Source organism: Trachypithecus francoisi, unplaced genomic scaffold (genome assembly GCF_009764315.1).
Source record: "Trachypithecus francoisi isolate TF-2019V2 unplaced genomic scaffold, Tfra_2.0 Contig01621, whole genome shotgun sequence".
Classification (NCBI taxonomy): Eukaryota; Metazoa; Chordata; class Mammalia; order Primates; family Cercopithecidae; genus Trachypithecus; species Trachypithecus francoisi.
The window spans coordinates 268,462-296,255 of record NW_022681446.1 but is presented as its reverse complement, the minus strand read 5'-3'; the positions used below and the strand labels follow the sequence as shown (position 1 = coordinate 296,255).

At 52.6% G+C, this 27,794-nt stretch overlaps 2 protein-coding genes across 4 annotated transcripts; one reads left to right on the top strand and one right to left on the bottom strand.

The window, feature by feature from the left end:
- The first annotated feature begins 1,443 nt into the window (after positions 1 to 1,443).
- Positions 1,444 to 22,121, top strand: WRAP73 (WD repeat containing, antisense to TP73). 3 transcript variants are annotated; one of them, XM_033195828.1, is made up of 12 exons: positions 1,444 to 1,629; positions 4,093 to 4,245; positions 4,797 to 4,913; positions 13,111 to 13,183; positions 15,621 to 15,724; positions 16,850 to 16,936; positions 17,586 to 17,720; positions 17,806 to 17,883; positions 19,433 to 19,538; positions 20,596 to 20,700; positions 21,252 to 21,443; positions 21,769 to 22,121. In XM_033195828.1, the coding sequence occupies exons 1-12, from the start codon at positions 1,561 to 1,563 to the stop codon at positions 21,909 to 21,911; spliced, it is 1,362 nt and encodes a 453-aa protein (XP_033051719.1). In that variant the 5' UTR covers positions 1,444 to 1,560; the 3' UTR covers positions 21,912 to 22,121. The 3 variants fall into 3 exon arrangements, with proteins under 3 accessions (XP_033051719.1, XP_033051710.1, XP_033051729.1); XM_033195819.1 differs by having other exon boundaries at positions 20,575 to 20,700; XM_033195838.1 differs by lacking the exon at positions 21,252 to 21,443 and having other exon boundaries at positions 20,575 to 20,700; positions 21,769 to 22,120.
- Positions 22,122 to 22,754: 633 nt separating this feature from the next.
- TPRG1L (tumor protein p63 regulated 1 like) lies at positions 22,755 to 27,657 on the bottom strand. The gene is made up of 5 exons (XM_033195850.1): positions 27,343 to 27,657; positions 27,113 to 27,204; positions 26,739 to 26,915; positions 25,184 to 25,337; positions 22,755 to 24,434 (listed from the first exon to the last, which is right to left on the bottom strand). The coding sequence occupies exons 1-5, from the start codon at positions 27,541 to 27,543 to the stop codon at positions 24,240 to 24,242; spliced, it is 819 nt and encodes a 272-aa protein (XP_033051741.1). The 5' UTR covers positions 27,544 to 27,657; the 3' UTR covers positions 22,755 to 24,239.
- Positions 27,658 to 27,794: the final 137 nt, after the last annotated feature.

The following is a 27,794-nucleotide window of genomic DNA, read 5'->3' as shown; positions in this document are numbered from 1 at the left end:
ACGCACACCAGGCCCTGGCTAGGGGACCGGACGTGCTGGGCGAGTTCCGAGCGGCGGTCAGTGGCGGCGCTGTTTATGGTCTGATGCTTATGGGGCCCGTGATGTGGCTCCGAACCGATGCCCTCTGCCCATGGTTACCCCCACGTCTTGGAAGGTGGCGTCAGTGAAGCCCTAGGCGTCGCGAGCGAGCCGGACTGGTGCAGACTGGGTTCTCTGGCCGCAGCAGGTCCGCGCCTGACCGGGAGGGTCCGGCTGACTTCCGCACATCTTTATGGCTCACCCACTGTTTGCTGGGCGCACGGGGTGGGGACACAAAGACGAATCCCATGCAGGGGTTTGGGTCCAGTTGGGAATAGAAAAGGCCGGCACCGCCAGAGTAGGACGCGCGCCCACCATCATCCATTCCCCCGGGGAGGTTGGGGCGTCCGCGGGGAACAGACGCGAGGCTGGGCGCCCGGAGGTGCGAGCAAGACCCTGGCCGGCTCTCAGCTCCCAGAACCCAGGGCCAGGCGGGGATGTCAGGGTCTGTGCGTCTGGGGGGCCCTCGAGGCGCCCGCGGGGCCTGGCGCGGACTACTAGCGGCCTGCGGGAGCCAGGGGTGGAGGGGGCCGCTGTCTAGGGAAGAGGACCGGGGTCCGGAGTAGGGCAGAGGACGAGGCACGGCCTTGAGCCTGCGAGACCTGCGGACCGCTCGCTCGCGCAGGAGCTCGCTCTCCGGTGCCTGGGGCGGCTGCAGCTGGGCCCCCAGGTCCCGGACCCGCACAGTTCTTCGCCCAGTGCCAGCCCAGATGCGCGCGGGTGAGGCACCGGCGGTGCCCGCGATCCACGCCCTCGCTCCGCCCAGTCAGCGGCAAATTCGTTTTCTCCTTGATCTCAGTGGCACTGGAGAGTGAGGCAAGGGCCAGGAGGCAGGTAGCGGGGCCGGACTCAGCAAAAGCAAACAAAACCCCAAGCAAACGAAATAAATACTTATACATTACATACACGATATAATATATGTGCGACAGACATCGTATTACATATTAAAGATACATTTGTATGCAAACATATATTTACATGTAAACATACATTTACATATAAATATAAATATATATGCATGTGTATACACACGCAGACACACAGGTCGCCCAATTAAATTTGAATTTCAGATTAGCGAGTAATTTTTCCGTATTAGCATGTTCCGTGCAATATTTGGGAACATACCTATAACTAGAAAACGATTTATTGTTAATCTGAAATTCAAGTGTTACTGTGCTTCCTACATTTTTATCCGCAGCCCTAGCTGGAGAGGACCCCAAGGCCTCCCGGCCTTGAGGTAAGGTTCTCGGGTCAGAAATCCCTGGTCGGAAGAAACGTGGGCGTTTCCTTTACAGCGCTGCGGTAAAAGAACTACAAGCCCCACAATGCTGCGCGGCCCCCTGCGGCGCTGATAGGCTGCAGCTCACTTCCACTTTCTGACTTCCGGCCTCGGAGGCCGGCGGAGGCGGTTGCGGACTCCAGCGCGCCCGGGGGTCCCGCGGGTTTTCGGGCGCAGGGTGGCGCCCGCGGCAGGCGGCGGCCATGAACTTCTCCGAGGTGTTCAAGCTCTCCAGCTTGCTCTGCAAGTTCTCCCCGGACGGCAAGTACCTGGTGAGCGGCGGGGACCTGGGTCGCGGGTAGGACATCCTCGGTGCCAGCGTCCCCGGCGGGCAGGGCCGGGGGCGGCCGCGTGGCCCAGGGGATGGAGGCAGCTCGGGGATCCTGCAGGTGCGGTGCCCGGACAGGTGCGGGGCCCGGGCAGGTACCCGGGGCAGGTGCAGGGCCTGAGCAAGTGCCCCAGACAGGTGCGGGACCCAGGAAGATACCCTAGGCAGGTGGGGGGTCTGGGGAGGTGCCCTTGGAAAGGTGGTTATCTGCAGGGCCGACTGCACACAGGTGAGGGTATAGGAGATGTCGGCTCTTGGTTGTTATTTTGTCACAAAAGGCAAATTGATCATTCTGTTGCCTGTAAACTGGTAAGTGGTGTGGCTACTTTGTCATCTCTACTTCTCCTCAAATTCTCTTCTCTTCTACCACATGCCGAATAAATGATTTAAATACTAGTATTCCATCCCCAGGTAGGGAAACAGTTGTCCTCATGGCTGGGATTTGAAGTCTTCGTTCCATGGGTGGCAGAAAGGTGCTTAAATCACAGAGCTATACCTTTTAAGCTTCAAAACATAAAGTGTATGTACCTGGATGCCTAGTAGTGTATATCCTCAGAATAGGGGGATAACCCAGATGCCGAGTACATATGTCCTCAGAAGGGGGATAATTGACATTGGAAAGCCACTAAGAAAAAACATGCCTCCTAAAAAGTGGGCTTCGTTTTCTTTACCCACCACCTCTGCTAACTGACTGATGCGTCAGGATGCTTTTTCAGGTTTTGCCTCCCCTGACAGTCCTGTGCTCTGTCTAGCCTTTGAGAGTTTAACTCTCAAATTACGTTTTTACCTCTTCATGGAGGTTTTATTCCAAATCACATAAAATATCATCAGCTACAAAACAGAAAACCTCATTAGTTTACATGGCACCTCAGCCTTGGTATATTTTTCAACGTGCCCCCTCCCCAATTAAATTAGAGGGTTGTTTTTTGTTTTTACCATTTGTGAAAATTCCAGTGAATTATAAGGAGAAAGAGTACATTTGCTTGCCTAACTTGGGTGTTTTTTCCGGCTCCTACGCTCTGGTCAAAATACCCTGAAACACTTGGTAATGATCTGTTACTGGAATCTTCTTGAAAGCCCTGAGGACTGGGGACAGCAGGTCCATGCTTCTCGTTTTAGTATCTTGCAGTAGAGTTTATATGGTTCCTCAAGGTGTTGGTAAAAATATTCCATGTCATAAGGAATTTACTGTAACTGATCACAGTTTTCAAAGCTACAGTGTGAGAAAGTAAGGGCTGTGATAGCTGCTCGTTCCAATCTGCAATCACCCGCCCGTCTCTCTTCTTTCCGATGGAAAACTAATGTGGCTTTCTCTTTTGGTATCCGTTCATAAAACACAAACTAGTTTGACCTTGATAAGTAAAACTAATGAAGCAGTTAACATTTAAAAATCAGTTCTTGATCTTTAAACTGTAGTATAATATACAATCAGCAGGTGAGTACTCAGGTGTTATTTATACTTGAAATTGTTTGCTTAGATAGGGACATAATCAACAAATACGGACATGAAGAAACTATCTTTAAGAAAATAGTGCTAACACTTAAACATTTCCTGTTTTGTATTAGGAATAGGTTAACGGAGATAAATGAGCATTATATGAAGTGTCTTTACTTGTGCAGAAGTGAAAGCCTGTCTTTTGATCTTCTGTTGTTTTGGCTCTGAGTTCGGCACTGCATAAGAGGATTGTGGCGTTCCTTGCCGTTTTCCTTGTGAACTGGGAAGCCTTGATTCTTATCCTTTATAAATTTGAGGAAATTGTCTAAAAGTGTTTATAAAACTAGGAGAGGATTTTGGTTATTAGTTCACAGAAGAGCTTTTTCTCAGTGCTACTTCCCATATAAGTTTAGTTTTTGACATACAGTTAAAAATGTCTTAAAGCTTTAAGTGGCGAGTTAAAACATACTTTTGGCCAGACGCGGTGGCTCACGCCTGTAATCCCAGCACTTTGGGAGGCCGAGGCAGGCGGATCACAAGGTCAGGAGATCGAGACCATCCTGGCAAACATGGTGAAACTCCGTCTCTACTAAAAATACAAAAAAAATTAGCCGGGCGTGGTGGCGGGCGCCTGTAGTCCCATCTGCTCGGGAGTCTGAGGCAGGAGAATGGCGTGAACCCGGGAGGCGGCGGAGCTTGCAGTGAGCGGAGATCGCGTCACTGCACTCCAGCCTGGGCGACAGAGTGAGACTCCGTCTCAAAAAAAAACCAAAACAATACCTGGTTTGTATATTTCAACATTACCCTTGTAGGAACTGATCTTTAGGGGCTGGGGATGTCACTGATGATCTAGACGTGAAACCTCTGGCAGGAGACAAGGCCACAGTCACTGAAGGCCGGGGCAGTAGCATTCCAAAGCCCCCCTCTTTTGGAGTGGAGAATGTCAGGTGCCTGCTTTCTCGTATTTTTTAGGCTTCCTGTGTCCAGTACCGGTTAGTGGTCCGGGATGTGAACACCCTTCAGATCCTTCAGCTGTACACGTGCCTAGACCAGATCCAGCACATCGAGTGGTCGGCCGACTCACTCTTCATCCTATGCGCCATGTACAAGCGAGGGCTGGTGCAGGTGTGTGCTGCTGCGTCGCCTAGAATCTGGACACCTTCTGAGTGCCACTTGGAAGGAGGGGTTTTGTTCTGTGCCTTTCTAGTTTGGAAAAAAAAGTCAGTGCAGCTCAAAGCCAGTTTGCTTTTAAAATTATAATGTTCTCTGAAGTTCAAGAACATTTAAACTAAGGAAACTAATGTAGTCTTAATTTCTAAGCAATATAGTTGAGAAACAGGAGGTGTTGACAGACAGCAGTCTAGCCACTTGGACATGGTGTGCTTCAGGAAGTCCTAAGAAGTCATGTTTTCTTATGTGTCCAAAGCTTAACTGAATGAGGTCTTAGGAATGACAATGTGAATAAACTGTTTTAAAACGACAACGAAATGAAATCACCAAGAAGCGTGGCTTACTTTTACAGTGGAACCCCGTACCAGCCCTTCGTCATGAAAGGTTGTAAGACATCCTGTGCGATTGGGTCTCCACTGGTTTTAAGCCAGCTGTCTGTCGGCGAGGCCTCGCTGTCGAGTGCTGATGAGTTTGCACTTGTGTGTTTCTTTCTTCTCTCAATCCAGGTCTGGTCTTTAGAGCAGCCCGAATGGCACTGCAAAATAGACGAGGGCTCGGCCGGGCTGGTGGCCTCGTGCTGGAGCCCGGACGGGCGCCACATTCTCAACACCACGGAATTCCATGTAAGTGTCAGCCTCAGGGCACCTCATTGGCCGTGTAATCCTGTCCTCTGCTCCCAAAACAGCTGGGGAGTGTGAGGGGAATGTTTGGAGTGTGCTAGTCTCTGCTTATCCCCAGGGGATGCATTCTGAGACCACCAGGGGATTCAGATCATACCAAACCCTGTATTTCCTATGTTTTTTCCTATACAGCATACCTGTGATACATTTAATTTATAAATTAGATACAGTTAGAGATTAGCAGCAATAATCATATAGAACAAGGATAACAATATACTGTTTATAATTGCATGGATAGAAGATTTGTTCTTACTGAAGATCTTAGCAACAACCTCAGTATAGGACTGTTTTTTTCTTTCCTTGTTGTGTCAAGAACTTTCAGCTTCTCATTTAAAGGAAGCGCCTTGCGGCTTTTCCTTGGCATATCCAGATTGCCAGCACCACTGCCCATGCTTTAGGCTGTTACTGAGTCAGATAAGGGTGTCGTGAACACAGGCACTGTCTGCTGCCCTGGGTCTGATGACTGAGGTGGCTCCTGAGTGGCCAATAGATTGGGGGGGTGGAGGGGGGCTGGGAGCGTATATAGTGGTGTGTATATTTTAGGTCAGAACATTACAAGCCACTAAGTATTATTGTCTGATCTTTTGTCCAGTTTTAAAGAAAAAACATTTTTAAAATCTTAATTTAGATTTTTTAGGATTTTGGTAGTCCCTATTCAGCGATAGAAAATGCCCTGTGATATGAGCTGGCTCACACTTTCCCTTCAGGAGCCGGGTCTTGGGGGTGGCTCTGGGCGTCGGCAGCTGCTGATTCACCTGCTGTAGGTACCGCACACCAGCCTCCGTGCAGAGGGGAATGTTGACATCCAAGAGTAAATCAGAGGGATCTGGGATAGGAAACTGCATTTTAAGTTAAAATTAGGTATATGTCAAGTGTTTAGATACCAGGTCTTTGGTGCCCGCGGTGTCTTTTTAAGATACAGAAAAATATTTTTTTTTAACCCCATCAGAATCTTGCTTTTCTGATGGGGTTAGATCCCAGTGTTTGGGCCCAAGTCCACTGAGTGCTCATAGCCATCTGGGCTGCTGGCTGCACCTCGGCAACTCTCCGTCCCGCTGCGCCGCGCACACCGGGCGGGTCCGCCGTCCCAATGCGGGGCGCACACCGCGTAGCTGATGGCACGTGGGAGGATTTCTCCCAGCATGAGGCTGCAGACGCCCTGTAGGGTTTCCTTCGACTTTTTTCAAGCTGGCATCGGCTGGGATAAAGTTTTATCTGGCCATGAGGGGTTGCTGAATCAACTGCTTCAGATGGCTGGATGGGTTTACATCTTTTTCAGTTTAAATTTTAAAAAACAGTCTAAATCGAATGTCTGCTATTATGAGCTGTCAGAGAATAAGACAGGAAACAAAGGCCCACACATGTCCGCACTGTGTATTGACATTGGAAGACGCTTTCGGCCTAAGTGTTTCAGAGAGGATAATCTGAGCTTCTCATGCAGCTGAGTCGAACAGTCTTCAGGCCTGTGATGCTTTGGGCCTAAATCTGTCCTCCAGAAGGCTCACAGCATGGGGTCAGCCTTGTTGTATTCTCTTATTAAATGGCCCAGAAGGAAAACTACCATCTGTAGAGTTTAGAAACGTTAAAAGATGTATGAAAACCTGGTTTTGTTGAGCCTCCCATATCACACACACCAATATTGAAAACACCTTTGCTACAGACAAACTGATTTTTCATAGAGTACATTTAGATGACATTGTTCAACCTAAGACTAAGGTCATGACCACATTGTTGGTGGCCTTAGAGGAAACGTTAAGACCAGGTGGTGGACGAAGACTGGTAACCTCATGGCACGGGGCATCTTGACCAAGATATCAAAATGTGTCTCTAACTTTGCATGCAAACTTAAACGACTGCAAGTGAGGAAACAAAACCGGAATTCCAGACGTGCCTGCTGGCCAGGAAGTGAGCCTGCAGGCACCATCCATCAGTCTCATTCACAAGAGCGAGGACCAGGCCCGTTCTCTGAGGATTAGCGGGGCCACTGGGTCCCCTCCGAAGGCACCACCCCATGTCCGGAGATTAGCGGGGTCACTGGGTCCCCTCCGAAGGCACCACCCCACATGAGGGTGCTGTGGAGCATGAGAGACGTCCCTGCCTCTTGCTTGCACTTTAGCGTGAAAAGGCAAGCTTGCGCCCTTTAGACAAGGTTCAGTGAGTCATCAAAAGCAGCTCACCCTAGGCCTGCAATGGAACACCGCCATGCTTTCAGAGCCCTGCTCTCCCTCGTAGCAATGCCCTCCCCACCCGAGGGCACCCTTGCCCCTCATCTTGCATGAATCACATCCTCACTGTTCTTGAGTCTCACTGTATAGATGTGTCTCAACACCACAGTGCTTGGTGTGCAGTGGAAAGTTGATTTAGAGGGCTCGTACTTGGCAGTCTCTGCTGCTGCTTTTTCACGTCACTGTTTTTAGACTCCTCCGTGTTGACAGGCATCGCTGGGCCTTCCCTTCCTTGTGAGGAACGCCATTCAGTCCTTCCCTGCCGGACGCGTGCGTCTCCATGGACTGTGTGGCTGGGAATGTGTTGTCCACGTCTCCTGGGCACATACCCAGAGAGCCTCTCTAGGAGAGCCTTGCTTGGCCGTAGCAGATGGAGAGGTTTCATTTGCCAAGGCTTCTGTGGCAGGATGACAATGATTCCATCCAGGCGACTAAATGATACTGCAGTTGGGATTTAGTTTGCATTTCCCTAATTATTGGTGAGGTTGAGTGCTTTCCTAGCTTGTTTCATTACACACATGCTCACGTGCTCACACACGCGCTCACACACGTGCTCACTCTCACACGTGTGCTCACACACACGTGCTCACACATGCACTCACACACGTGCTCACTCTCACACGTGTGCTCACACACTCGCGCTCACACATGCACTCACACACGTGCTCACTCTCACACGTGTGCTCACACACTCGCGCTCACACATGCACTCACACGCGTGCTCTCACATGCGCTCACACATGCGCTCACACAGGCTCACTCTCACACGTGTGCTCACACACACGCGCTCACACATCGCGCTCACACAGGCTCACTCTCATGTGTGCTCACACACTCGCGCTCACACATGCGCTCACACACGCGCTCTCACATGCGCTCACACACGTGCTCTCACATGCGCTCACACGCTCACTCTCACATGTGCACTCACATACTCATGTGCTCACACATGCACTCACACGCTCACTCTCACATGTGCACTCACATACTCATGTGCTCACACATGCGCTCACACACGTGCTCACTCTCATGTGTGCTCACACACTCGCGCTCACACATGCACTCACACGCTCACTCTCACATGTGCACTCACATACTCATGTGCTCACACATGCGCTCACACACGTGCTCACTCTCACATGTGTGCTCACACACTCGCGCTCACACATGCACTCACACGCTCACTCTCACGTGTGCACTCACATACTCATGTGCTCACACATGCGCTCACACACGTGCTCACTCTCACATGTGTCACACACTCGCGCTCACACATGCACTCACACGCTCACTCTCACGTGTGCACTCACATACTCACGTGCTCACACATGCGCTCACACACGTGCTCACTCTCACATGTGGCTCACACACTCGCGCTCACACATGCACTCACGCTCACTCTCACATGTGCACTCACATACTCATGTGCTCACACATGCGCTCACACACGTGCTCACTCTCACATGTGTGCTCACACACTCGCGCTCACACATGCACTCACACGCTCACTCTCACGTGTGCACTCACATACTCATGTGCTCACACATGCGCTCACACACGTGCTCACTCTCACATGTGTGCTCACACACGCGCTCACACATGCACTCACACGCTCACTCTCACATGTGCACTCACATACTCGTGCTCACACATGCGCTCACACACGTGCTCACTCTCACATGTGTGCTCACACACTCGCGCTCACACATGCACTCACACGCTCACTCTCACATGTGCACTCACATACTCATGTGCTCACACATGCGCTCACACACGTGCTCACTCTCACATGTGTGCTCACACACTCGCGCTCACACATGCACTCACACGCTCACTCTCACATGTGCACTCACATACTCATGTGCTCACACATGCGCTCATACACGTGCTCACTCACACGTGTGCTCATATGCTCACACAGGCTCACTCTCACACGTGTGCTCACACACACGCGCTCACACATGCGCTCACACACATGCTCCATTTAAATGAAGCAGGTTCACATGGAGTTTATGGTGGGGCATGGTATGGGGTCTGAATCCATTTCTACCTTTTCCCAGCAGCATTTTTTTTTTTTTGAGACGGAGTTTCGTTCTTGTACCCCAGGCTGGAGTGCAGTGGTGCAATCCAGGCTCACTGCAACCTCCGCCTCCCAGGTTCAAGCAATTTTCCTGTCTCAGCCTCCCAAGTAGCTGGGACTACAGGTGTGCGCCACCACGCGCGGCTAATTTTATATTTTTAGTAGAGATGGGGTTTCTCATGTTGGTCAGGCTGGTCTCAAACTCTCGACCTCAGTTGATCTGCCCACCTCGGCCTCCCACGGTGCTGGGATTACAGGTGTGAGCCACCGTGCCCAGCTCCCAGCAGCATTTATTTAGAAGACTATCTTCACCAGCTATAGCAGGAACTCAATTCCGTTATACCTGCGGGATCGTTTCTGGTTTTCCATTCCGGTCCACTGTTGGTCCACGTATGTGCCAACGCCGCACTGTCTACGTTATTGAGGTTCTGTAGTATGTTTGAATATCTGCTAGGATTGATTTCTCTTCATTGCTCTTGTAGTCTGTCAGGTTTAAAAAAATTTTTTTTTGTAGAGTTGGGGTCTCCCTTTGTTTCCCAGGCTGGTCTTGAACTCCTAAACTCAAGTAATCCTTCCTTCCCAGCCTCCTGTATAGCTGGGATTACAGGTGCACAACAGTATGCCCAGCTCTGCCAGATTTTTAAATGTATTTTTGAGACTTTGTTGTTAGCTGCATACAAACTTTTAACGGTTTGTAAAGAGATTTCCTAGCGAAGCAGTTTTCATGATTTCATGGTGGCCCAAGCCTTTTGTTGTAAAGTTTTCCTCTTTCTGCCTCATGGTTCTTTTTGTTTCAGAGTCTGATTTATCCGGTGGGAATGCGGCAGTGCCACCTTTCTCTTGGTTAGGATTTTCATGAAATGTCTTTTTCTATCCTTTTACCTTTTTCTACATTTCTACATCCTTAAACTTGAGTGTATTGTAAATAGCCTATAGTTAGCTTTAAAAATACATCCAGGCCGGGCGCGGTGACTCAAGCCTGTAATCCCAGCACTTTGGGAGGCCGAGACGGGCGGATCACGAGGTCAGGAGATCGAGACCATCCTGGCTAATACGGTGAAACCCCGTCTCTACTAAAAAATACAAAAAACTAGCCGGGCGAGGTGGCGGGTGCCTGTAGTCCCAGCTACTCGGGAGGCTGAAGCAGGAGAATGGCGGAAACCTGGGAGGCGGAGCTTGCAGTGAGCTGAGATCCGGCCACTGCACTCTAGCCTGGGCGATGGAGCGAGACTCCGTCTCAAAAAAAAAAAAAAAAAAAATACATCCAGACTGAAAACTTTTTCTTATATCTGAATAAAGGCAATTAAAACAATTTATAAGCAATAAAATTCACCCACTTTAAGAGTACAGCTGAGTGAGTCACTTTGCACGTTGTTGCCATCACGATCAGGACCGAGGCTGTTTACCCCATGGTGCGGGGCTGCTCGTGCCCCTTGTGCTCAGTCCGTCTCCCACCTGTGCCCGGCAGCGGGTACCTGCTGCGGGGCAAGCAGCACTGCCTCCTCGGAATCCCATCTGCACAGAGCCGTGGTGTGTGGAGCTGTGCGTCTGCTTCCTTTCCGCTGGCGCCTGGCTGGTTTTGAGTGTGCTGGGTCATGGCGTGGATCGGTGGCGCGTTCCTCTATCTTGAGAGTGCTGGGTCGTGGCATGGATCAGTGGCCTGTTCCTTCCATCCTGAGTGTGCTGGGTCGTGGCCTGGATCCGTAGCCCATTCCTCTCACCCCGAGCATGCTGAGTTGTGGTGTGGATCAGTGGCCCGTTCCCTCCGTCTTCAGCACACTGGGTCGTAGCGTAGATCAGCAGCCCATTCCTTCCCTCCTGAGCACACTGGGTCGTGGTGTGGATCCCTGGTTCTTTCTTCCTGCTGCTGGGTGCTGTGGAGCCCATCCCATGAGTCTCTGCTGGCTTCTCCAGTGCTCAGTGGAAGGTAACAGCGCTGATGAAGGTGTATATTTAACCACCTTTTTTTCTTACTGGGTTTTTAAAAGTTGCAAACAGTTATCTGTGAAAGGTTTTTTGTTTGTTTTTGTGGGAGATGAAGGTTAAAATGAGGCTTAAAGTGCTCCGTGCATTTCCTAAGATGTGCCTGAGTGGGCAGCCTCGGCCAGGTGCACCCCACGGGGATGCAGGGCCATGGGTGGGAGATGTGCTTTTCTCCTGTGACTCTGCAGTGGGCTCTGGAGGCGGGTCTCTGCCCTGGGTGGCACAAGGACGCTCCTGATGCCCAGAGGCTTGGGCACTCTACCCCGCCCTGCTGATGCTGAGAGGCTTGGGCAGGGTTTCAGCCTCAGACACGCTGGTGGGAAGTAGCACGCTTCCTCGCTCAGACCCCAGCGCCCTCCTTGGCCTCAGCTTGCGGAGCTGTTAGAGGAGCAAGCGCTCTGTCCAGCTGGAGTTCCGAGGCGCCGGTCAGCTTGCGGAGCTGTAGAGGAGCAAGCGCTCTGTCCAGCTGGAGTTCCGAGGCGCCGGTCAGCTTGCGGAGCTGTTAGAGGAGCAAGCGCTCTGTCCAGCTGGAGTTCCGAGGCGCCGGTCCCCAGAAGGGCCAGTGTGTTTTGGGTTCAGCATCAGCACTGGAGCCCGGCTGTGCTGCCACGGTGACCCCTGGAGCTCGTTGATCCACTACCTGTGTGTTCAGGACTTTTCTCCTGAACTCTGTGTATGTTGTTTGGAGACACAGTTACACACACCAGATTTTCTTTTCTCTTGTAAGAAGAGATGATGCGTAGACATTTAAATTAATTCATTTGTTAATATCCTATACTGAAAACCTGGCAGCGTTTGGAGGAGTGACATTGTGGACACGCGATGCTACACGCTGTGTGCGGCTCCACTTACGCTGCTGGAGGCGGTCCCCACCCTGGGGCTCATCCTCAGCGAGGGCCCCTGCCTTACACACACGGAGCTGGCAGTCAGCACCCCACCCCGCACGGAGCCGCGCAGCCCTGTGTCCCTGCACCTTGTGTCCCCATACCTTGTGTCTCCACACCTGGGCCACATTTCAGTTAACTACCAGATTCATCAGTGGGCCGGGTATGCGGGAAGCATGATGGTTCCCTGGTGGGCTCCACAGCGTCTCAGTGGGAAATGCAGGTGGAGGGATGCGGCAGCCCTGTAAGTCCTGCGGCGCCGCCAGGGGGAGGGCGGGACCACCCACTGCGGTGCCTCTCCCCCAGCAGGCACGGCCTCGTCGGCCTGGTTAGGAAATCATCTTTTGGCCTCACCGTGCCAGCCTAGTCGGCTCTCAGCTCCCTGAGTCAGGGAAGGGGGTGGAAAGGTGGACAGTCCAGCAGCGCATGTTTTAGAACCCTCTGCAGATGCAGCCGGGCCAGCGAGCACGTGCAGGAGGTAGGCGGCCACCTTCTCGGGTGTTGAGTGACTGCTCCAGCCTCAGGGCTGCAGATGCAGGTTCACAGCCCCCTGGTGGGCCCCAGAGCGGCAGCATCCAATTTCCAGATCCTCTGTCTTCCCTTAAAGGAGACCTAACGTGGTGGTTTCTAGATCAAGATTTTTCTCTAATTAACTCAGGGTTATTTTAACCTGCAACCTGTGGTCACTTTGAAAAAGCTAACGAAAATGCACTTAGATTTAACTTTGTGTCACTCAATATTGGTATAAAACAACAACAACAGAAAACCAAGAGCACTAAATTTACCTTAACCACAGTAAAATATATATTTGAATATTCCTGTAGGAGGGTAGGGATCCCCCAGGTCCTGACAGATCCACTCCAGCAGTCAGGGCTGTACTTGGGGATGCTTGGGCGGGTTGAAGATTGAGACAGTCTCTAAGGATGCTAAAGAAGTGTTTCCTTTCTCTTTCCCTTTTCCCCCAACAGCTGCGGATAACCGTCTGGTCCTTGTGCACAAAATCCATATCTTACATCAAATACCCAAAAGCTTGTCTGCAGGGTGAGTCCGAGGGAGCCACGCAAAAGCCATTTCTTTGCAGCTGTTTGACTTTTTTGTCACGGGAAGTTTCAAAGAGGCAGAATTAGCGTCAACAGCATATCAACGCATAGCCCGTCTGTTTTTCTCTCTACCCACCCCACCCATGGCGTATCAACGCATAGCCTGTCTGTTTCTCTCTCTACCCACCCCACCCACAGCATATCAATGCATAGCCCGTCTGTTTCTCTCTCTACCCACCCCACCAACAGCATATCAACACATAGCCTGTTTCTCTCTCTACCCACCCCAACAGCATATCAACGCATAGCCCGTCTGTTTCTCTCTACCCACCCCAACAGCATATCAACGCATAGCCCGTCTGTTTTTCTCTCTACCCACCCCACCAACAGCATATCAATGCATAGCCCGTCTGTTTCTCTCTACCCACCCCACCCACGGCATATCAACGCATAGCCCGTCTGTCTCTCTCTCTACCCACCCCACCAACAGCATATCAACACATAGCCTGTTTCTCTCTCTACCCACCCCAACAGCATATCAACGCATAGCCCATCTGTCTCTCTCTCTACCCACCCCACCAACAGCGTATCAACACATAGCCTGTTTCTCTCTCTACCCACCCCACCAACAGCGTATCAACACATAGCCTGTTTCTCTCTCTACCCACCCCAACAGCATATCAACGCATAGCCCGTCTGTCTCTCTCTCTACCCACCCCACCAACAGCGTATCAACACATAGCCTGTTTCTCTCTCTACCCACCCCACCAACAGCGTATCAACACATAGCCTGTTTCTCTCTCTACCCACCCCACCAACAGCGTATCAACACATAGCCTGTTTCTCTCTCTACCCACCCCAACAGCATATCAACGCATAGCCCATCTGTTTCTCCCTATATCCACCCACCCCTTGGGCTCTTTTGAAGTAGGTCTTAGGTCTCCTCATGCTTCATCTGTAAATATTTCCATGCGTGTCTCAGAAAGGCAGGAGTCCCCTTTTAAAACATGACCACAGTGACTCAAGAGAATGTGGCCTAAGACGTGGAAGAACAGTGGTGTTGATGCCGGTCCCCTTGACCTTGGTGGCAGAGCTGGGCGTTCAGACCCCTTCCAGCCGATGCCTGTCGAGAGGCCCACCTCAGACATCCAGTTCTGAGCTTTCTCTCTTCTGTGGACTAAATATGATCTCTGCAAAAGGGGGAGGTCTTGCCGTCATCTCTGGGCATCCCGGAGGGATATGTGACCAGTGTCCCTTCCTTGTGGAAGTCTGTGAGCCATCTGGAAGAAAGGGGGCTGGCTCAGGGTGGCCCACCACCAGCGCGTCTAACTGGACAGTGCAGAGCTAGTGGGAGGCGCCACTCCTGAGTCCTGAACAACACGCAGTGTCTTTCACGGGATGAAACGCTACGTGGTTGGAATGATGCTTTCATTCTTCTCTGTTGCTGCCAGTGGTTTAGAAATTGCATTTGAATGAAATGCAATCGCACTCTTGTTTTTCGTTTTTATAGTTGGAATATTAGCGTCCCTCCAGATGAGACACACACATTTCTTGAGTGGATACCACGGTTTTGTCATTTGAGGTATTCTCTTCACTCATGAATGATGAATTCTGGCCTGGGCTTTTTAAGCTAATACAGAACTGGCAAATAGAGTCTAACATTTTCAACTACAGTTTCTTCCACATTTTAGTCTTATGATTATTTTTTTGAGACAGGGTCTTGCTCTGTCACCCAGGCTGGAGTGCAGTGACGCAATCATAGCTCAGTGCCGCCTTGACCTCCTGGGCTTAAGTGATCCTCTCACCTCAGCCTCCTGAGTAGCTGGGACTACAGGCACACACCACCACACCCGGCTGATACTTTGTAGAGACGGTTTCGCCAAGTTGTCCAGGCTCCTTTCAAACTCCTGGGTTCAAGCGATCCACCTGCTTCAGCCTCCCAAAGTGCTGGGATTATAGGCGTGAGCCACCATGCCTGGCCACATATTTTCATCTTTACTTCTTCCAAATAATTAAATTCAAAGGTAAAATAAACATGGCAGGAACCAGCCGCCTTTTGCCTAGCTGGAGGTACCCCTGGGTGTCCCGCAGCTTAGCCATGGGGGAATTCAAAGGCCTTGTGTTTCTCAGTCACATTGGTGATTGATCAGAGGTCACATCACTTGGTATTTTTCACAGAGTCTTGCAAACCAGTTCCTGTGTGTGTACAACCCTCCCCCAGCACACACTGTGTTGTGAGGGGTGAAGCCATAGTGCCTCGGGGCTCCTCTGCTCTAGAATGTTCTTGTGTGTCTGAGGAGCAGTGCTCGGCATTGTGCCATTTCCCTTCTTTCCACCTCTGCTTTCTCTTCCTCCTCCTTCCTTCTGAAGTACTGTTGTGGTTTCTCTTGCTTGATTTTGTGGCCGCTTGATTTCAGTGCATTTTCCTCTTCCCGCAGGAATCACCTTCACGAGGAACGGCCGCTACATGGCGCTGGCAGAACGGCGCGACTGCAAGGATTACGTGAGCATCTTCGTCTGCAGTGATTGGCAGCTCCTGCGGGTAAGGCGTCCCCCAGACTGGAATAAAGTTGTCCTGGTTGACTGCGGAGGGACTGAGTGAAGTAGATCCTTTTCCAGATTCCAGGGGATCTTTGGTAGGATATGGAGCAAGGTGATGTTGTATTAACAAAGGGCAGGTGCACTGTGAATCGCTTCCAGTGGCACCTGGTTGTGTGTTCAGGAGACTTGGTGAAAAGGACACATGCCCGGGTGTTTTTTTTTTTTTTTTTTTTTTCTTTTTGAGACGGAGTCTCGCTCTGCCACCCAGGCTGGGGCGCAGTGGCCGGATCTCAGCTCACTGCAAGTTCCGCCTCCCGGGTTTACGCCATTCTCCTGCCTCAGCCTCCCGAGTAGCTGGGACTACAGGCGCCCGCCACCTCGCCCGGCTAGTTTTTTTTTTTGTATTTTTAAGTAGAGACGGGGTTTCACCATATTAGCCAGGATGGTCTCGATCTCCTGACCTCGTGATCCGCCCGTCTCGGCCTCCCAAAGTGCTGGGATTACAGGCTTGAGCCACCGCGCCCGGCCCCCCAGGTGTTTTAAAAGTGAAGATGCTGTCACATTTGAGCCCTTTTCCTTGTCCTGTGTGATGGTGTTTGCGCATGTGTGTGCCACGTCGGGAGTGGGGGGGACATAGAAGTTCACCTTGACTGAGGGCCTGCGTTAGGCAGGGTGCTCTGCCAGGTGCCCAGGTGCCCCCACAGCAGACATGTGAACACGATTCCAGCACAATCCATCATTAAGGTACAGCAACCTCTGGAATGCTGTCAGAGCACAGAACCCAGGACCCAGGCAGTGCTCTGGAAGGGACTTGTCTGAGCTGGGTCTAAAGGAGTGAGCCTGGCCAGGCAAGGAAAGGTGAGCGGGGAGAGTGCACGTGAGTGCAGGTGCGGGGAGACCAAGCCGCCCTCGTGGGCTGGCCAGGCACTGACGCTGGCACCTGTGGGGGGTGCAGCCCTAGCAGCAGCCCCACAGGGATTTCCTGCATTTCCAGGATAGAGCTGTTGAGATTTTGTCCATTTCTATATAAAAAAATTAAGTGTGTTAAGAACGTAAGTTATAAATGCAATTATTTATTTACGAAAATATTTTCCAAATTTAATGTTGCCTCCACTTCCTTTGGAAGCATTTTGATACGGACACCCAGGATCTCACAGGGATCGAGTGGGCCCCAAACGGCTGTGTGCTGGCAGTGTGGGACACCTGCTTGGAGGTATGAAGATGGCCAGGTGACATGTTTGCTTTCGAGAGCTTTTCCCGGAATTTCATGCTTTCTGACTGCTGCAATATAGTTAGCTTTATCTTATTTCAGATAACGAGTTGAGCTTTGTTTTAAAAGATAAGGTTTTGCTCTGTCACCCAGGCTGGAGTGCAGTGGTGTGGTCACAGCCCACTGCAGCCTTGACCTCCTGGGCTCAAGTGATCCTCCCACCTCAGCCTCCCAAGTAGCTGGGACCACAAGCATACACCACCATGCCCGGCTAATTTTTGTATTCTTTGTAGAGATGGGGTTTCACCATGTTGCCCAGACTGCTCTTGAACTTCTGTGTTCAAGTGATCTGCCAGCTTCAGCCTCCCGAAGTGCTGGGATTACAGGCGTGAGCCACGGTGCCCAGCCGAGTTGAACTTTTATCAGCGAGCCATTAGGTTGACCTCCCAATTTCCCCTTTTTCTCATGCTCTCACTGCATCTCCAGTGACTGTTTCAGTTCTAGCTGGCAGTTCCAGCTTTTCCGCGGCCATGCGGACAGTCCTGCCAGCTTTGTGCTGTCTGCACCAGTGTCACTCTGCAGCACCCGCCTCTGTGGCGTGTTCCCGGCGAATGGGACGTATTCATCATTAACGGAAATGTCTCATCTGCAGTACAAGATTCTGCTGTACTCACTGGACGGCCGGTTGTTGTCCGCGTACAGCGCTTACGAGTGGTCCCTGGGCATCAAGTCTGTGGCCTGGAGCCCCAGCAGTCAGTTCCTGGCGGTTGGGAGCTACGATGGAAAGGTGGGAACCAGTGCAGGGCACTCAGGAAGTCCGACTGCCCAGCCGGCCGGGCCCTGCCTCACCTGTGCGTGGCTTCTTTCCTCAGGTGCGCATCCTGAATCACGTGACTTGGAAAATGATCACGGAGTTTGGGCATCCTGCAACCATTAATAATCCCAAGACAGTAAGTCTGGAACACGTGTTTCTGCCGGAGCAGGCTGCTGGGGAGGGCGGTGGGAAACCGCTCCTTCGCCTTTGCTTTCTTGATTGTGGTTTATTATTTAAACCGGGCACTTCCATCACCGTAAACTTGCTACTGTGACATTTCACGTGTGTGGCCCTGCCCTGGCCTTTGTTCTTCCTCCTCCACACTGTCCAAAGGGTCTGAAGTGGGCCTTGCCCTGGCCTGTCCTCTGCCTCTGCCACCGCCACCCCAGCCCAGGTATCTCCTTCGTGGTCTGTCTGGATGCAGATCCCTGTGCTGTGCAGAGTGGTCGGGGTCTCCTGCCCTCAAACACTGAGCATCTGCTGTCGTGCCAGGCACTGTGCTCTGGGCTGCAGCCAGAGGAGAACAGACAGACACCTGCACCTGCAGAGTGCGGCTGGAGAGACAGGGAAGGGCTGGAGAGCTGGGTGTCTCCATGGGGTGGCAGGGAGTGGCCACCAGCGAGGGATCAGGCACAGATGCTGAACCAATGTTCAGGGGTTCGGGGAGGGAGCGTTCCAGGCCAAGGGAGTAGGAAGTGCAAGGGCCCCGAGGAGTGGGCCACGCATCCATGTGTGCAGTGGGCACTTGCCGCGCCTCTGTGTGCGGTGGGCACTGCCCTGGAAGACAGTCGGGAGCCAGAGACAAACGCTGCCCTCCTGGTGTTGACCTGTAACCGGCAGAGCTGAGTGAAAGGCGGCTTGGATTCGATGAAGAGGCCAGTGAGTGGCTGGGGCTGGGTGTTCCAGATCAACCACTGCCAGGGACGCATCCCAGAGGGTGTTTAAGTGCAGACCAGGAGGAGGAGCTGAGGAGCCGCACGGTGTCCGGGCAGAAACGGTGTTTCAGGCAGAGGGGCCTCCTGACGTGGCCAGTGGTTTGTGTGGCTGGAGGCCAGGGCATCTGGACAGATGAGCCAGAGCAGAGCTGGCCACACAGGTCCTGAAGGTTTGCCTGCGATTCTGGCATTCTCCAAATCCCTTCGCCACACAGCAGCAGAGCACGCCAAGCTTTAAAGGCACGAACCAGGCCAGGTGACTCCCTTACCTGGGGCTCGTCAGGGGCACGGGGGCTGCCCACCTTCCACTGAGCCTGGGCCGCTTTCCTGTGCTTGCCAGGCTCTCGGGCACAGATGCCCCCACCTCAGGTCTGTGTCTGCTGCTCCTGGGGCCTCCACTGTCTTGGCGCAAGTGTTCTGTGTATCCCCTTATTACGGTGAGGTGGCCAAGCCCGTTCCCTTGCTGGATTATGGTGGCTGCAGTGGCCTCCCGTCTGTAATCACAGGGCAGACGTTTGCCGCCTGGGTCTCAGAGGGTGGGTTCCCCGGCAGGACGCGAGAGGGTGGCTGCTGATCTCAGCTCTCGGGACTGTGGGATTCGTGTTTCCGTCTCTTTCTCCCAGTGGCAGGACCAGGTGTCATGGCAGGTACACGCCTGTTGACCATGTGCCGTCACAGGCATTTGCCACATCTATCCTCGTCTTCCCGGTCCCTGTCCTGAGCTGGGCGTGGCCACCTTGTGTCTTTCAGGTGGTGTATAAGGAGGCCCAGAAGAGCCCGCAGCTGGGGCTGGGCTGCCTCTCCTTCCCGCCCCCCGGGGCTGGGGCCGGCCCTCTCCCGAGCTCAGAGAGTAAATGTAAGTAGCACATGTGATGACGTTGGTTTTCCTTTTTTAATGCAAGATTCCTCATTGTCCAGATAAACGTCGGATGTTCTTTATGTTTAAAAAAAAAATTTTTTTTCCTTTCCGTGCTTCCAGCCAGCGTGCCCCTCAGCCTGTTGGCTGGAGGTTGACTGAGGTCTGAATTGCGTAGTGGGCCATGAAGGCGCGGCTTCTGTTACTGAATATGAGGCCCGGAGACCAGGATCTGACAGCGGGAGCTCCGAGGGGGATGGTTTTCAAAGAAACGCGTTTCCGTGGGTGGTGCTCAGAGCGGGGCTGGAGGCCGGCAGTGCTCCCGAGCTGTCTCCGGCTTGAGGCCCGGTTCTGATGCAGCCTCTTGACTCTGGGCATTTCCTATGTGTCTGTTTCCGCATCACTGAAATGGGCACAGAGAAAGCACTCACCCCACAGGGGCACGAGGGCATCTGAAGGTTGCAGGTAGAGGGAACGGTGCCCCGAGGGCTGATGGGCCCTCCCCGGGGCTCGGTGTGTGCTCAGGACAGGGGTCAGGACAGGCGCAGCCTGGCACGCAGGAGGCGCTCCCCAGGAGCCCAGGGGCGTCCTTGTGCCACAGCCCCTGCCTCTGCTGTGATGATGGTTTTCCCACAGCCAGAAAGTCTAAGGGTACTGATGCTGAGGTGGAAGGGACTGTGAACTCAGATGCTGGCAGCTGACAGAAAGAAAAGTGCCGGGGAGTTGGAGCTGCTGACATTGCAGCTGGGACCTGTCCATGCTCCTCTCCAGTCAGCCCCCGGCACGTGGGGTCCACCCCCGACCTAGTCGGGCCTGGCAGGTGATGGTGCCGCTCTTATCTGGGGCACTTGCGGGCAGGCCCCTCGCTGCGGCTGCCAGGCTCTGCTCAGCTCTTCCTGCCCTCGGGCCACACTTTCCTCCCCTTTGAACAGAGGAGCTGGGTTCGCGATGCCCAACACAGGCACAGCAGCCTCTCAGCCGCGTGCGTACTTCCTGAAAGGGTGACGATGGCATGTTCTTCCTGTTGGTGTTCTAGATGAGATCGCCTCTGTTCCAGTCTCCTTACAGACGCTGAAACCTGTTACCGACAGAGCAAACCCGAAAATCGGCATAGGAATGCTGGCATTTAGTCCTGACAGCTACTTCCTGGCGACAAGGAATGGTCAGTTGTGCTGACGCGGGTGCTGTCTCACCCCTTACTGTGTCCTGTGGCCCCAGGTGTAGAAGCAACTGGAAAAGAAGATCTAAATGCAGGTTCCTACACAGCACCTCCTACCATGTTTCTGCAGTAGCCGAGGTGCTGGGCCTTCTGTCCTGCAGCAGCTGCAGGTCCACCCACACATGAGCCAGGAGGCCTCCGCCTCGCTCACTTGCTTTGCTCTGCTGGGTAGAAAGCAGGGCTGGGCACACTGCAGCCCGTCTTTTGTTAAGGGTTTCTCCATTTGTAAAGGGCTGAAAAAACAAACAACAACAACAACAAACAAAAGAAACCCATTTGGGCCCTTTACAGCCCGGGATGGCCATCCTGGCCCTGGCCGGGAGCCCTGCAGGGCCCAACTGAACCCAGACTGCAGGGCGGAGCCGCCCCACCCCACCGGTTCTTCCCCTCTCCTCCTGGGGTGTCAACAGCAGAGCAAAGGGGCAGAGCCGAGGGGCAGGGTGACACAGAGGAGTCAGGCAGGGATGACACCGGTGCCATCCTTCCTTCCTCAGACAACATCCCCAATGCCGTCTGGGTCTGGGACATTCAGAAGCTGAGGCTGTTCGCGGTGCTCGAGCAGCTGTCCCCAGTGCGCACGTTTCAGTGGGACCCACAGCAGCCGCGGCTGGCCATCTGCACGGGAGGCAGCAGGCTCTACCTGTGGTCCCCAGCAGGCTGCATGTCGGTGCAGGTACCTGGGGAAGGTGAGCACATCCCCGAGGCCACGGACATGGCAGGCTTGCTCTGTGCAGTCTGGCGTCACACGGGCTGAACTGTTGAAGCCCAGCTGCTGTCTCCAGCCCTGAGTCTGCACGAACCTCAAGGCTGGCACACAGGGGACCTGCTGCCCTCAGCTTTATGGGCTAGAAGCAGCCTCTCCCTGATTTGAGGCAGCTCTGGGGCTCCACCCTGGCTCTGCTTAGGTGGGTCACTCCAGGCACTGTGCTGGCCTGCAGGACAAGGGGGTGCCCATCCCCCAGAATCTGGGCTTCTCCCGCTCTAATCCTCTGGCCACCTGTCTCTCTCTAGGCGACTTTGCAGTGCTTTCTCTGTGCTGGCATTTAAGCGGAGACTCGATGGCCCTCCTCAGCAAGGATCACGTCTGCCTCTGCTTCCTGGAGACAGAGGCAGCGGTCAGCACAGCCTGCAGACAGCTGGGCGGCCGCACGTAGCAGTGGTGCAGTAACGTGTGTGCAGGAACAGGCTGCTCTGCACGTTTCCAGTGTGGGGAAAAAACACAAGAGCTTCACCAGGAAGTTCTCCACCTGTGATGGTCCCGTGATTGAGTCTATTTTTCTAAAGCAAAGCATTTTTGTAAATATGTATGGTATAAAACTGTAGTTTTTATTATTTAAAGTAAATACTTGCTGATTCATACAACTGCTTCTCTTCTTGAAACGTTTAAGTCACAGGCAGGTTTTCTAGGTTCGAGTTTCTGGTCAGTCTTAGGGAAGATGGACAGCCCTACAGTTACTGAGCCCTGGGCCACTGAGCTCCCACCAGACACTCGGCCTGCTCTGGGTTTTCTATTTGGATGTGTTAGGACAAGGGGGGATCTCTGTGGGGCACATCCAGCCTCCTCACAGTGAGTTTGCTTTGAAGTGTGGGAAGGGAGCCTTGGCACCTGAGCGCAGCGCCACCCCCAGGTCCAGTCCCCTCAGGACGGAGCTGCAGGTCCCCGACCGACTGAGTCAGTTCCTCAGGAAGTCTCATGTCTATTCTGGTTTGAGAACCAGTGCGCATGGGTCTCCACTCTGGCTATCTGCAGGAAGTGCCTAGAACCACCCAGAACCATTCCATCAGTCTCTCCAGCTGGTGCTCGGCAGGCAGCCCCCCACAGGAGGGGGGCTCAGAGTTGCAAACCTAGGTAGTTGCGTACCGTCATCTCTTTCTGCAGAGAACCATACTCAGCACTGCTATGAGAGGCAGTCCTCGTGGTACAGGCAGAGTAGGCCCACATGCCCACAGAGCTGGCAGAAATGGGGCAGGCTTTCAAAGAGGGAAGAGACACTTTCTTGGTTGTTGCACCTACTTTAATACCAACTTCAAAAAAGGAAAAACATCCATCCACTTCTAAATGTCTTTATGAACATAGAGGCTGGAGTCCCCAGCCAGCTTCCGAGACAGCCCTGCACATCCCGCAAGTGGCCACACTCAACCCACACCACACCGTTCGCTTAAAGCTACAAGTCCTAGAGACGAACAGCTGGCGAGCCAGCGCGTGAGACTTATCAACAGCACTTCCAGCCACATGAGCAAGCTGCGTAGATACTGTGGGGAAATCCTCCAGGCACATCAAAGCTCAGGCATGTTTAGTGCGAGACTTGGACAAAGCCCCGAGTCTATGCCGGAGCTGTTGAGGAATCAAGGCAGGCATCAGCTGCTTCATAAGGATCTGATAGACGGAGTCTCGCTCTGTTGCCCGGGCTGGAATGCAGTCAGTGGCGCCATCTCAGCTCACTGCAACCTCCGCCTCCCGGGCTCAAGCAATCCTCCTGGCTCAGCCTCCTGAGTAGCTGGGACCACAGACGCGCCACCACACCCGGCTGTGTTTTGTATATTTGGTAGAGACAGGGTGTCACCGTGTTGCCCAGGCTGCTCTGCAACTTCTAAGCTAGAGTGATCTGCCTGCCTCAGTCTCCCAAAATGCTGGGATTATAGGCATGAGCCACTGTGCTGGCCTGACACGGTTCCTTGTTTTAAAGTGCATTACTCAAAAAGCAAACTATCCAATTCCCTTTTAAATATGAATACAATCCAAACTCAGAATCCAGAGTTGTAAAACCTGTGTGCAAAGAACTGTCAAGGTGACTTTCTCAAATTAATAAATTGTCTTAAAATGATTTTCTGTAAAGCTTTCTGGGTCTGGGAAACAGACCTGAAGTATTAACACAACTTGGGTTAATTGTGGAAAAAGTGTGACTTCAGGTCACCCATTTCCAAAAGAGCAGCGGGTCACCAAGGGGCCTACAGGTACAGACTGGTCTTAGTCAACCGGTCTGCTGGCTGCTTTTAGATGAGCTGAAGTACAAATGGATTACATTTTAAAATACAAAATTGGACACCAAGTGTAAACATACTTGCAACTGCAGGCACTCGAGGTACCAGGTGCCTCCGTTTTCAGCAGCCTATGCAAGCGCTGAGGGGCGTGCTGTGGGTCCCGCGTGCTGGGCCAGCGGGGGTAGGAAAAACCGCAAGAAGCCACGTAGATACTCGAAAACACCAGAACTGAAGTTACAGAGGATGAAATACCAGCAGCACAGAGACAGCGACAGTCTTTTGGCTTTTGTCTGTAGCCTGTATTAGCAGAGTCCAATATCCAATGAAATAGATAGAATTCACTTTACTATTCTAATTGTGCTGAGATCCCTAAAGGTAAAAGACCCCCATCCTTCCAGCCGGCAGCAGGGCAGCATGAAGACTGCCAAGCCTCCCAGTCCCCCAGCCCCCACATCCCTTGGCCTTCTCGGGAGGGGGAGGAGCTCCCAGAATGCAGCCAGCTAAAAGCCTATTTTGCCCCTGGTCATGGAGTAGCCTAGTTTAGCCTCGTTGTTAATGAAGGACATGAGTCCCACGTAGGTCTCGATGAGCAGAGGACGCTCCAGGATCAGCACGCCATTCGCCTGTCCTGGCAAAGGGCTTTCTTTTTGGGCTTTTTTGACAGCTTGAATTAACAGAGCCTTGAAGCTTTCCAACTTTAAAGAGAGAAAAACATGGAGCTTTAACTGGCAGGCAAGATAAAAGCGTCTATTACTTGAAAAAATTAGCATTCTGAGACACTTCAATCCCTCCAAATGCCACCTATCTCTTCGTCCCTTCACTTGAAAGGGCTGCCCCTGCTGCATCCTGGCAGTCCCTCAACTCTCGTCCCCACGGAGCTCTCTAGGTGTGTGGAAATCTCACCACCATGCTCTTCTGCAGCCAATGGCAGCCAGCACCTGCAGAACCCTTCCTGGATACAGGGCTGAGTGGCTTTGCCCTCACCCAACCTACCAGGTCAGTAACTAGGCCGAGGCACAGAGCTGGGGAAGTGCAGGACCCTCACCAGGCCCTGGGCTCTGCTCTAACCCCAGCCCCGAGGCCTCCTCTCCTGGTGTGCATCCACACTGGTCATCTGGCATGGCTGGGTCTGCTGCCGCTCTCTGAAGCCCAGTGGGGGCCCTTCTCCACCCAGATCACCATCAGGAGGTCACATAACGGAGCTACGCTGACCAGCAGCCACTGGCCGCACACGGCTACTTTAACATAAATTAACCAGAATTTCTGAAAACGTAGGGAATAAACTCTAAAATGAGAGTTTCCTCTCTTACTGTTCCTAGCCTCATCTCAAGTGCCCAGCAGCTCCACGTGGCCGCCGGACAGTGCAGACCCAAGTGTCTCCGTGGCTTGGGGGGGGGTGTCCGTCACTGCAGGGGGTGCGGCTATTACATGCCTGTCTTCTTACCTGGCACAGAGATGCTGTCTTCTCATCTACGCCAGCCATTGGGTGTTCTGTGAAAGTGGCATAGGGCACGTTGGTAGACCAGGGATTCCATCTGTTGATGAAGGAAGGACGACTTTGCTTGTCCCACTGAATTCGAATCCCAAAACCTTCTCGCCTGAAAAGTCAGAAGAAATAGCCAGACTTAGCATGGCAGGCCACAGTGCTCCCACAGACAATCTGACAATCTCATTAGTTAGGAGAGTATGATAGCAAAAAGCACTTTCACGTTTACAGAAAAGACCTATGACATATCACAATGGAAAATGGCTAGTGGTTTTTAATAGTAACTTCAATCTCAACAATTGCTTTAAATACTGTACTTATAAATATGACAAATTAAATATATTTTGGTTATTAAATGTATTATTTTAGTAATCTTTACATGATTAAAAATTAATAACAGGAATACCGGCTGGGCACACTGCCTGATGTCCATAATCCCAGCACTTTGGGAGGCCAAGATGGGCAGATCTCTTGAGCCCAGGAGTTTGAGACCAGCCGGGGCAACCTAGCAAAACTCTATCTCTACAAAAATTACAAAAATTAGCTGGGCTTGGTGGCAGGCACCTGTAGTCCTAGCTACTTGGGAGGCTGAGGTGGGAGGATCACTTAAGCCTAGGAGGCGGAGGATACAGTGAGCCAAGACTGTACCACTGGTGCCTGGGTGACAGAGTGGGACTCTATCTCAAAAAAAAAAAAAAAAAGAGGGAATAATGATAGATAGGCTATCCAAATGAGTGAAAAGGAAGTGTAACCTTCTTTTCCCTTATGTCATATTAAATGTTCCTTAAAATAAAATTTTAAAATAAATAAAATAAAATTTTAACCAACATTTAATAAAATAACATTTTATTTTTAAATATAATATTTTTAATTTATTTTTAAAATAAAAATATTAACCAAAAGCTAAAATTTTTATTTTAGCTTCCTGAATTCCCCACCCAAATCTCTCCATCAAAAATCTAAGTTCTACAGCTTAACTGACTGTAGTCATGTCTAGGTTCCTCACATTTCAGAAAATTAGCCTACAGCGAAAAGATCAACTCCTTAAAATTGGTCATTAAATATTTCCAAATTTGTCTTAACTTTTAATGGTATCTATAAATTAAAATGGGATCCTCCTTTTCTCTTTAAAAAATTAGCCAGAGCAAGACTTGATGTGTCATGCCTCTGTCCCTGGCTGGAGAAAAAATGCAGAGTTTGGCCTTTACATGAAGAACATCCAAGTTCCTTTTTATCACGTTGGGCTCTACTTCAGCGCATCCTGAACTCATGCAAGTCTTTTTACTACAAGCCTAATGGCTGCCTTCTGTGCCAGATTTCCTTTTAATGCACTCAACTGCCTAGAAGTCGCTTCTTTTTAAGGAACTTTCCACTGATATTTGGAGCTGGGCCTTTATGCTTATAGATAATGGCAGAGAAGATACGCCACTTGGGGGGCTGATTTAAAAGGGCTGAATTGTAAGGTCCATTCTGGCGCTTAGGTCCAGGGATACCGGACTCGGAACAGACTTACTTGTTGAGCGATTTCGGGGGAAACTGGAATTCTCCGTAGGAAATGGTATCTACTGCGTTGAGCGCTATCCGGACCACCTGCTGGCACTGGAGACTGATGAAGTCGTATTTACAGATAAGCAGTGACTGCTCCGTGACCAGCACCAGCCGCTCCTTCTCATTGTTCCAGTGATCCACCCTGCGGGCAGAGGAGGGGCCTCAGTCCACACCGGACGCGGCTGTCTCGACTCAGGCAAAGCCAGCCCGCCTGGAAGGGCAGCAGGGGCGGCGCGGGGCGCCTGAGCGTGGCACGAGCACCCCGGGAGGTCCTCGCAAGGTGCTGCGCGGCGGCTCGGGGCGAGTCCCCCCAGAGAGGAGCGCGCAGCCCCGGCTTACTCGGTCAGCAGCCACACTCCCTGGATCTCGCCGTCCTCCACGGGCCGCACCACCACGCGGATCTCCTCCACGGCCTGCTCGATGCTGCCGGGCTGGGCGGGCGGGCGGGGCGGGGGCAAAGATCACAGGTCACAGGTCGCTCCCTGCGGGACCGCCCGGCGCCCGCCTCCGCCACCACCCGCCACCATCCCGCCCCGCGCCCTCGGCCCCGGCCCCGGCCCCCGCCTCACCCGGAACACGAAGTACTCCTTGACGCGGGCGCGGCGCGTGGGGTCGTGGATGCTGAGAGGCCAGAGTGTCTGGCGCAGCGGCGTCCCGGTCCCCGGCCGTCCCCCGCCCGGGCCGCCGCCTGCCCCCACCTCCTCGCCGGCCGCCAGCACCGCCGTAGGGCTAGTGCTGGCAGAGTCCACCGAGTCCCGCAGCTGCAGCATCGCCGCGCCTCTTACCGACCCCAACCCTGACGCCGACGCGGCCGCCGTCACCGGAGCCACCGCCACCGCCACCGCCACCGCCACAGCCCGGCCGCGCCCCGGCCCCGCCCCGCGGATCCCTGCGATTGGCTTCACCTTGCCTGCCCCGCTTCTGGCTCCGCCCCTTCCCGCGCCCGCCGACCCTCGGGATTGGTTCTTCTCCTGCCGTTTTCCGCGATTGGCTCCGCCCTGCCGCCGTTCACAATCGCACC

What these genes read in the sequence shown, in the direction of transcription:
- TPRG1L (XM_033195850.1), bottom strand. Translation starts at nt 27,543, where the DNA reads ATGCTGCAGCTGCGGGACTCGGTGGACTCTGCCAGCACTAGCCCTACG. An exon ending in AGGAGTACTTCGTGTTCCGG is followed by an intron (nt 27,205 to 27,342) that starts GTGAGGCGGGGG and finishes CCGCCCGCCCAG; the next exon opens with CCCGGCAGCATCGAGCAGGC. An exon ending in CCCCCGAAATCGCTCAACAA is followed by an intron (nt 25,338 to 26,738) that starts GTAAGTCTGTTC and finishes CTGACTTTTCAG; the next exon opens with GCGAGAAGGTTTTGGGATTC.
- WRAP73 (XM_033195819.1), top strand. Translation starts at nt 1,561, where the DNA reads ATGAACTTCTCCGAGGTGTTCAAGCTCTCCAGCTTGCTCTGCAAGTTC. An exon ending in CCCCGGACGGCAAGTACCTG is followed by an intron (nt 1,630 to 4,092) that starts GTGAGCGGCGGG and finishes CGTATTTTTTAG; the next exon opens with GCTTCCTGTGTCCAGTACCG. An exon ending in TCAACACCACGGAATTCCAT is followed by an intron (nt 4,914 to 13,110) that starts GTAAGTGTCAGC and finishes TTCCCCCAACAG; the next exon opens with CTGCGGATAACCGTCTGGTC.